Source organism: Oncorhynchus mykiss, chromosome 24 (genome assembly GCF_013265735.2).
Source record: "Oncorhynchus mykiss isolate Arlee chromosome 24, USDA_OmykA_1.1, whole genome shotgun sequence".
In the NCBI taxonomy this organism is placed as follows: domain Eukaryota; kingdom Metazoa; phylum Chordata; class Actinopteri; order Salmoniformes; family Salmonidae; genus Oncorhynchus; species Oncorhynchus mykiss.
This window is the reverse complement of record NC_048588.1, coordinates 36144793-36155508: the sequence shown is the minus strand read 5'-3', so window position 1 is coordinate 36155508 and position 10716 is coordinate 36144793. Positions and strand designations below refer to the sequence as shown.

The window sequence follows — 10716 nt, the reverse complement described above, 5'->3', positions numbered from 1 at the left end:
CCTTATTTACGGGACTGTCAATGAATACAGTCTAAATATAGGCAGAGACCTGCCCCTTATTTACGGGACTATCAATGAATACAGTCTAAATATAGGCTGAGACCTGCCCCTTATTTACGGGACTATCAATGAATACAGTCTAAATATAGGCTGAGACCTGCCCCTTATTTACGGGACTATCAGTGAATACAGTCTAAATATAGGCTGAGACCTGCCCCTTATTTACGGGACTGTCAATGAATACAGTCTAAATATAGGCTGAGACCTGCCCCTTATTTACAGGACTATCAATGAATACAGTCTAAATATAGACCTGCCCCTTATTTACAGGACTGTCAATGAATACAGTCTAAATATAGGAGGAGACCTGCCCCTTATTTACAGGACTATCAATGAATACAGTCTAAATATAGGCTTAGACCTGCCCCTTATTTACAGGACTATCAATGAATACAGTCTAAATATAGGCTGAGACCTGCCCCTTATTTACAGGACTATCAATGAATACAGTCTAAATATAGGCAGAGACCTGCCCCTTATTTACGGGACTATCAATGAATACAGTGTAAATATAGGCTGAGACCTGCTTCTTATTTACGGGACTATCAATGAATACAGTCTAAATATAGGCAGAGACCTGCTCCTTATTTACGAGACTATCAATGAATACAGTCTAAATATAGACCTGCTCCTTATTTACAGGACTATCAATGAATTCAGTCTAAATATAGGCAGAGACCTGCCCCTTATTTACGGGACTATCAATGAATACAGTCTAAATATAGGCTGAGACCTGCTCCTTATTTACAGGACTATCAATGAATACAGTCTAAATATAGGCTGAGACCTGCTCCTTATTTACGAGACTATCAATGAATACAGTCTAAATATAGGCTGAGACCTGCTCCTTATTTACAGGACTATCAATGAATACAGTCTAAATATAGACCTGCTCCTTATTTACAGGACTATCAATGAATTCAGTCTAAATATAGGCAGAGACCTGCCCCTTATTTACGGGACTATCAATGAATACAGTGTAAATATAGGCTGAGACCTGCTTCTTATTTACGGGACTATCAATGAATACAGTCTAAATATAGGCTGAGACCTGCTTCTTATTTACAGGACTATCAATGAATACAGTCTAAATATAGGCTGAGACCTGCTTCTTATTTACAGGACTATCAATGAATACAGTCTAAATATAGGCCGAGACCTGCTCCTTATTTACAGGACTATCAATGAATACAGTCTAAATATAGGCTGAGACTTGGCCCTTATTTACAGGACTATCAATGATTACAGTCTAAATATAGGCAGAGACCTGCCCCTTATTTACGGGACTATCAATGAATACAGTCTAAATATAGGCTGAGACCTGCCCCTTATTTACGGGACTATCAGTGAATACAGTCTAAATATAGGCTGAGACCTGCCCCTTATTTACGGGACTGTCAATGAATACAGTCTAAATATAGGCTGAGACCTGCCCCTTATTTACGGGACTATCAGTGAATACAGTCTAAATATAGGCTGAGACCTGCCCCTTATTTACGGGACTGTCAATGAATACAGTCTAAATATAGGCCGAGACCTGCCCCTTATTTACAGGACTATCAATGAATACAGTCTAAATATAGGCTGAGACCTGCCCCTTATTTACGGGACTGTCAATGAATACAGTCTAAATATAGGCTGAGACCTGCCCCTTATTTACGGGACTATCAGTGAATACAGTCTAAATATAGGCTGAGACCTGCCCCTTATTTACGGGACTGTCAATGAATACAGTCTAAATATAGGCCGAGACCTGCTCCTTATTTACAGGACTATCAATGAATACAGTCTAAATATAGGCTGAGACCTGCCCCTTATTTACGGGACTGTCAATGAATACAGTCTAAATATAGGCTGAGACCTGCCCCTTATTTACAGGACTATCAATGAATACAGTCTAAATATAGGCTGAGACCTGCCCCTTATTTACAGGACTATCAATGAATACAGTCTAAATATAGGCTGAGACCTGCCCCTTATTTACAGGACTATCAATGAATACAGTCTAAATATAGGCAGAGACCTGCCCCTTATTTACGGGACTATCAATGAATACAGTGTAAATATAGGCTGAGACCTGCTTCTTATTTACGGGACTATCAATGAATACAGTCTAAATATAGGCTGAGACCTGCTTCTTATTTACAGGACTATCAATGAATACAGTCTAAATATAGGCCGAGACCTGCCCCTTATTTACGGGACTGTCAATGAATACAGTCTAAATATAGGCCGAGACCTGCCCCTTATTTACGGGACTATCAATGAATACAGTCTAAATATAGGCTGAGACCTGCCCCTTATTTACGGGACTGTCAATGAATACAGTCTAAATATAGGCTGAGACCTGCCCCTTATTTACGGGACTATCAATGAATACAGTCTAAATATAGGCTGAGACCTGCCCCTTATTTACGGGACTATCAGTGAATACAGTCTAAATATAGCCTGAGACCTGCCCCTTATTTACGGGACTGTCAATGAATACAGTCTAAATATAGGCTGAGACCTGGCCCTTATTTACAGGACTGTCAGTGAATTCAGTCTAAATATAGGCTGAGACCTGCCCCTTATTTACGGGACTATCAATGAATACAGTCTAAATATAGGCTGAGACCTGCCCCTTATTTACGGGACTATCAATGAATACAGTCTAAATATAGGCTGAGACCTGCCCCTTATTTACAGGACTATCAATGAATACAGTCTAAATATAGGCCGAGACCTGCTCCTTATTTACGGGACTATCAATGAATACAGTCTAAATATAGGCCGAGACCTGCTCCTTATTTACAGGACTATCAATGAATACAGTCTAAATATAGGCTGAGACCTGCCCCTTATTTACAGGACTATCAATGAATACAGTCTAAATATAGGCTGAGACCTGCTCCTTATTTACAGGACTGTCAATGAATACAGTCTAAATATAGGCCGAGACCTGCTCCTTATTTACAGGACTATCAATGAATACAGTCTAAATATAGGCTGAGACCTGCCCCTTATTTACAGGACTATCAATGAATACAGTCTAAATATAGGCCGAGACCTGCTCCTTATTTACGGGACTATCAATGAATACAGTCTAAATATAGGCCGAGACCTGCTCCTTATTTACAGGACTATCAATGAATACAGTCCAAATATAGACCTGCCCCTTATTTACAGGACTATCAATGAATACAGTCTAAATATAGGCTGAGACCTGGCCCTTATTTACAGGACTGTCAATGAATACAGTCTAAATATAGGCAGAGACCTGCTCCTTATTTACGGGACTGTCAATGAATACAGTCTAAATATAGGCAGAGACCTGCTCCTTATTTACGGGACTGTCAATGAATACAGTCTAAATATAGGCTGAGACCTGCTCCTTATTTACAGGACTATCAATGAATTCAGTCTAAATATAGGCTGAGACCTGCCCCTTATTTACGGGACTATCAATGAATACAGTCTAAATATAGGCTGAGACCTGGCCCTTATTTACAGGACTGTCAATGAATACAGTCTAAATATAGGCAGAGACCTGCTCCTTATTTACGGGACTGTCAATGAATACAGTCTAAATATAGGCTGAGACCTGCCCCTTATTTACGGGACTATCAGTGAATTCAGTCTAAATATAGGCTGAGACCTGCCCCTTATTTACGGGACTATCAATGAATACAGTCTAAATATAGGCTGAGACCTGCCCCTTATTTACGGGACTATCAATGAATACAGTCTAAATATAGGCAGAGACCTGCTTCTTATTTACAGGACTATCAATGAATAGCAAGACTTCATTCCCTGCTAATGTGATTACTCTGACACACAGTTTGGGACTGGGCTAATCTTCACATTTTGTTGAACATTTTGAAGGACTCTCTTTCTGCATATTGGATCACTTTCAATAAACTCTGTCAACTGTCTCTCTGGGATGGGCTTCTCTGGGACCAGACATGAGATCATCGCCGTATTTCCCAGCATGATGCTGTTCCATAAGGAGGTCAATGGAGTGAGTGATGTACCGTGTCCCCGCCCTGCTGTCCCTCTCCAACTCCTTCCTGGCCTTCTGTGAGGAGATACTCAGCTCCTCAGACACCCAGGCTCACCTTCTGGTCATGCGCAAGGGCACCTTCTACAGGAACTATGTAGAGGTCGGTACAAGTCACAGACTTAGGTTAGGACACAGTTATAACAGGTGTCCTAATACTTTCTCAAACTTCTACCCTCCCTCCCTGCCTCTACCCTCCCTACCTTTCTCTACCCTCCCTCCCTCCCTCCCTCCCTCCCTCCCTCCCTCCCTCCCTCCCTCCCTCCCTCCCTCCCTCCCTCCCTCCCTCCCTCCCTCCCTCCCTCCCTCCCTCTACCCTCCCTCCCTCCCTATCTCTACGCTCCCTCCCTCCCTATCTCTACGCTCCCTCTCTCTACGCTCACTCCCTCTCTCCCTCCCTCCCTGTCTCTACCCTCCCTCCCTCCCTATCTCTACGCTCCCTCCCTCCCTCCCTCCCTCCCTCCCTGTCTCTACCCTCCCTCCCTCCCTATCTCTACGCTCCCTCTCTCTACGCTCCCTCCCTCTCTCCCTCCCTCCCTGTCTCTACCCTCCCTATCTCTACGCTCGCTCCCTCCCTCCCTCCCTCCCTGTCTCTACCCTCCCTCCCTCCCTATCTCTACCCTCCCTCCCTATCTCTACCCTCCCGTTCCAGTTATTTCTGGATTGCTGTAAATGCCCATATACACCACTATATTCTCACAAACGTAACTTTGAATCTTTATTAAACCAACCATTCTTCCCCTTCAGTATTTGTGTACAGATTGGACTTTGCATGAAATGTGTATGTCGTGTGAGTTAATGTGTTTTTGTACAACATTTAGATCGTAAATTTATTTTATCTCATGTGACTGTATCGCCCCATACGATACACACAAAGAACGTTATATTTTTTCATGCATGTAATTGTCTCTCTCACTTTATCTAAAAGCGCTCAGTTAATTTGTTTTCCTTTCTGGTGAAATGAATGAAGAAGGAAGGTACAGTTTGGAGAAGATTAGAGAAAGGGAAGTGAGAGCTCGACAGTAAGCTACGCCGAGGAAAAAGACAATGACTTGACGGACACATTCGCCTGGATTGTCTCTTGTGGATGATTTTTTTAACATGATATTTGGAAAAACTCCCGAGGCAGTTTGGTTATCTAATGTCACACCAGCCATTTTGTTTCAGAATGCTCTTCAACACAATGGGCTATCACAGAGGTGATGTGGGAACACTGCTGTTTATAGCCTATTAGACCTGCAACATTGTCTTAGTCAAAAGAGCCACTTATCCAAAGATGTTTTGAAGGCTTTACTCTGGTCACAATCTGTCCAGGGGTTAACATCAGGCCAAGTTAGATCTACAATTCAACAGGCTGGAGGAAAATAAACTACAAAATAAATGTACATTGTTGTGCTTCTAGGCCAAGCTGACATCCAGCATTCTGTTATTCACCATCTGTGACATCTCCAAATGTGTAGAGGTTGCCGTGGGCGACTCCAAAGCACCCTGGGGGTGGGGCTTGCGATTGAGCACGTCTGTCAATCTTTTCCGGAACACCCTGCACAGGAACACATAGATCAGCGGGTCCAGACACACGTTAGTGGCACAGAGCCAGAGAGTGGTCTCCTTGGCAACGTAGAGCGCGTTCTGCGCCCAGCAGTGGTTGGCTGTTTTTCGGGTCTGGGTAAGAGTGTAGGGCACTCTGGCGAAATGAAAAGGGGCGAAACAAACGAAAAACACCACCACCACCACAAAGACTTTGGCCTTGGTCTTGCGGCTGGCCGCGTTGGAACCACTACGCGAGGCTTTGTAGGACTCGTAGACTTTACGACTGATGAAGGTGTAACACAACAGCATCAGAGCCAGTGTTCCCCAAAACACCACCTGGGAAGAGGAGGAGAAAATGTATTGAACAACAGAGACAACCTCTATAAATACTGCCCCTTGGTTAGCCAGGTTAACATACCAGGATACGCCAGGATACCATTCAGTGTAATGATGCCGACAAACAAGAATGTAGCCCGTACCTGGCAGAAGTAGTTGAAGCCCTCGTGCCACAGCAGACCGGCCTGACCCTTTAGAGAGGCACACTTCAGCCGACCAGGAGAAAGCGACGGTGTACGGTCACTCAGAATGGTATTGGGCAGAGCCAGAGACACCATCACAGCCCAGACGGCCACACTCAAGGCCTGTCCCACTCCGACCCTCTGGAGGACACATTTCCCAAAGGGCCTGACTATCTTGAGGTAGCGGTCCAGGCTGATGAGCCCCAGGAGCAGGATGCTGATGTACATGGTGGTGTAGAAGAGGACGGCGGAGTAGCGACAGTAGAACGCACGCAGACGCCAGGAGCCTACGTCGGTGTCCGTGAGGACCTTCACCGGGATGGACAGGGTCATCAGCAGGTCTGCGACCACCTGTTGACGGACAGGCCATCACGTCAGTCATCAGTCGTTATTGTTCAACCATTTCTGGCAGTCGGACTAAATTGGTTTATCACAGAAAATAAATGCTGGTTCCCTTACTACGTTCTTCAGGTAGACCACGAAGGTGGTGGTGCTGCGGATGTTGAAGAAGATCCATGCAGCCAGGCAGTTGAGTACCAGCGCAAACAGGAAGAGGGCGCTGTAGAGACAGGGGAAGACCACCGCCGTCACGCTGGTGTCACGCACACACTTCAGAGACAGGTTTGATTGGCTGCCGTTCATCCTCACGCCCAGCAGTACTATGGAGAGAAACAGGATAAAAATGATTGGATGAATAGTAAACAGTAAGGCCTCTATTTCCCCATAGCAACACAACATGCATTCAGCAAAAAAGAGAACAGAGAGAATAGAGTGAGAAAGAGAGAGAGAGAGCGATAGAGACAACCACTGCACCAAAGCAGAACCTGAGACAGAGCTGCATTTCCTGACAAAATGTAAAAAATATAAAACAATTAGAAAGTGTCATTTCAATGACCTCTCTGATTAGGATAGGCTACCTGTCCTGTTGGGGGAGGACGCAGAGAGCTGTGGGTTGGCTGTGCCCTGCCTCCCTACACCTCCACCCGGACATCTGGTCTGGCCCGCGGGTGATCTACGACGGCCCCAGTTCCTACTCTGACCTGGCCTACCGGGAGCTGCCTTCAGCTGGGACACGTCAGACGTGGCCTGTCTTGTCTATGATGAGATCTCCTTCAGCATCTACACCCTCTACGAGCTCATTAACAACCTGCCACCCACTAACACACAGCCACCCACTATCACACAGCCACCCAGTAACACACAGCCACCCACTATCACACAGCCACCCACTATCACACAGCCACCCAGTAACACACAGCCACCCAGTAACACACAGCCACCCACTAACACACAGCCACCCAGTAACACACAGCCACCCACTAACACACAGCCACCCACTATCACACAGCCACCCACTATCACACAGCCACCCACTATCACACAGCCACCCACTAACACACAGCCACCCACTATCACACAGCCACCCAGTAACACACAGCCACCCACTATCACACAGCCACCCAGTAACACACAGCCACCCACTATCACACAGCCACCCACTAACACACAGCCAACTAGTAACACACAGCCACCCAGTAACACACAGCCACCCACTATCACACAGCCACCCACTAACACACAGCCAACTAGTAACACACAGCCACCTAGTAACACACAGCCCCCTAGTAACACACAGCCACCTAGTAACACACAGCCCCCTAGTAACACACAGCCACCTAGTAACACACAGCCACCTAGTAACACACAGTCACCTAGTAACACACAGCCACCTAGTAACACACAGCCCCCTAGTAACACACAGCCACCCACTAACACACAGCCACCCAGTAACACACAGCCACCTAGTAACACACAGCCACCTAGTAACACACAGTCACCTAGTAACACACAGTCACCTAGTAACACACAGCCACCTAGTAACACACAGCCACCTAGTAACACACAGTCACCTAGTAACACACAGTCACCTAGTAACACACAGTCACCCAGTAACACACAGCCACCCACTAACACACAACCACCCACTAACACACAGCCACCCAGTAACACACAGCCACCTAGTAACACACAGCCACCCAGTAACACACAGCCACCTAGTAACACACAGCCACCCACTAACACACAGCCACCCAGTAACACACAGCCACCCAGTAACACACAGCCACCTAGTAACACACAGCCTCCTAGTAACACACAGCCACCTAGTAACACACAGCCACCTAGTAACACACAGCCTCCTAGTAACACACAGCCACCTAGTAACACACAGCCACCCACTAACACACAACCACCCACTAACACACAACCACCTAGTAACACACAGCCACCTAGTAACACACAGCCACCTAGTAACACACAGTCACCTAGTAACACACAGCCACCTAGTAACACACAGCCACCTAGTAACACACAGCCACCTAGTAACACACAGCCACCCACTAACACACAGCCACCCACTAACACACAGCCACCCAGTAACACACAGCCACCTAGTAACACACAGCCACCTAGTAACACACAGTCACCTAGTAACACACAGCCACCTAGTAACACACAGCCACCCACTAACACACAACCACCCAGTAACACACAGCCACCTAGTAACACACAGCCACCTAGTAACACACAGTCACCTAGTAACACACAGCCACCTAGTAACACACAGCCACCTAGTAACACACAGCCACCTAGTAACACACAGCCACCCACTAACACACAGCCGCCTAGTAACACACAGCCTCCCAGCAACAGGAAATGTGGATTATAATTAATGGACATTGTTGTCGGGGTTGATACATTTTTTGTAAGGAAAAATCAAGTCTGACATTTCTAAGTACAAAGAACAAACTTCAGAAGCCTTTTTTAAACCTCAAATACACTCACTACAACTTTAAATGGTCATGCATTGCAAGAAAGTTCTCCTGTGACAGAGTGATCAAATTAAGATCCTACATTTTGTATAGCTCTGTTGAAATGCAGTTATTTCTGGATTGCTGTAAATGCCCATATACACCACTATATTCTCACAAACATAACTTTGAATCTTTATTAAACCAACCATTCTTCCCCTTCAGTATTTGTGTACAGATTGGACTTTGCATGAAATGTGTATGTCGTGTGAGTTAATGTGTTTTTGTACAACATTTAGATCGTAAATGTATTTTATCTCATGTGACTGTATCGCCCCATACGATACACACAAAGAACATTGTATTTTTTCATGCATGTAATTGTCTCTCTCACTTTATCTAAAAGTGCTCAGTTAATTTGTTTTCCTTTCTGGTGAAATGAATGAAGAAGGAAGGTACAGTTTGGAGAAGATTAGAGAAAGGGAAGTGAGAGCTCGACAGTAAGCTACGCCGAGGAAAAAGACTGAATGACTTGGTGAGCAAAGTCTCAAGTCAAACTTTAACTTAGTCATAGTTTTTTTCCCCATCAACGAAAGTCTGTTTCTAGACCTTCCAGTGAGTCCATAATAATCTGTACACCAGTTTAGTCCTGTCTACAGAGCGATACAATCTATACCGATGATCGACAGTACATGAACAGTGGCGGTCCCTTCTTTACAGCCTCCAGGGAATCCTAACCAGTTTAGAATGGCATTCCGTGCAGTAACAGGTGCTATGGCAACCAAGGCACATTTTTTTGGGGGAATGTTGGAACCATTTAGGGGTTTGTAAGACTGATACTCAGAGGAGATGGATCCCTTTCAAATCGTGTTTCCACAACTTTATGAGAGATTTTGAGTCAAATCCCTGAAAATACACTCAGCCCCTACATAAATCTGAATCGATTCAGTCTGGATCAGCTCACATACTGTACTTTGGAACATTCAATGAAGAAGTAAATTGATTTTAATAAACAAGCTTGAATGTGTACTCTATCCCTGTGACAATTGTTATGCAGAATTGTTATTGAACACTGTCAAACATATAAAAGACATTAAATACATTAATGAAAATGTCCTTACCCTCCTTTAAACGAAGCTTTGATTTTTATGAAAGAAAGTCACTGGAACAGACAATATGATGAACAGTCTTCGTTCTATATGAAGAAGTGAAATATCCCGAATTCAGCTGTTTTTTTTCCCTTCGAATCTTTCCACACCTACCAAACAAAACGGTCTATTTTTAGTGTACTGTACAGTTTGTGATGCTCTTTTTGTACCGGTGTTCTCTTTATATAGAGGTAGGGGTTTTCTTGTCGCAATCCCAAGGACTTTGCCAGTCTTACGCTGTGTGAATGAGCCGGTCTCTCCTCTCTTCCTGTTTAATGGTCCACTGAGAGGTTGTTGGATGCCAGTCTCCCGGGTGCCAGTGTACATCAGTTTCACTAGGTGCTGAGCGGCGATGCAGCAATCAGGACTCACTGCCTGACTGATATCTTAAGAGACCTCCGGGCCCCGGGCCGGACCCCATCCACCCCCCCCCCCCCCGGCCCAGTTATCCCACCCCTTTGCTCTTTATTGAGTTCAAACCCCTTTGCAATCAGAAGAGCAAAGAGGCTGTGGTTGTGAGCACACAGTGTGGTTTTGAGCAAGCAAAATAACATCTCTGCTGATTGCATGACAATGTGCAGGGCATTGTGAATGACAGTGTGAAAGACAGT

General features: G+C 45.1%; 1 protein-coding gene across 1 annotated transcript; it reads right to left on the bottom strand.

Annotated features, from left to right (window-relative positions):
• Positions 1–4986: 4986 nt before the first annotated feature.
• On the bottom strand, positions 4987–10485 carry LOC110503249 (P2Y purinoceptor 13). The gene is made up of 4 exons (XM_021581619.2): positions 10079–10485; positions 6607–6806; positions 6109–6498; positions 4987–5965 (listed from the first exon to the last, which is right to left on the bottom strand). The coding sequence occupies exons 2-4, from the start codon at positions 6787–6789 to the stop codon at positions 5498–5500; spliced, it is 1041 nt and encodes a 346-aa protein (XP_021437294.1). The 5' UTR covers positions 6790–6806; positions 10079–10485; the 3' UTR covers positions 4987–5497.
• Positions 10486–10716: the final 231 nt, after the last annotated feature.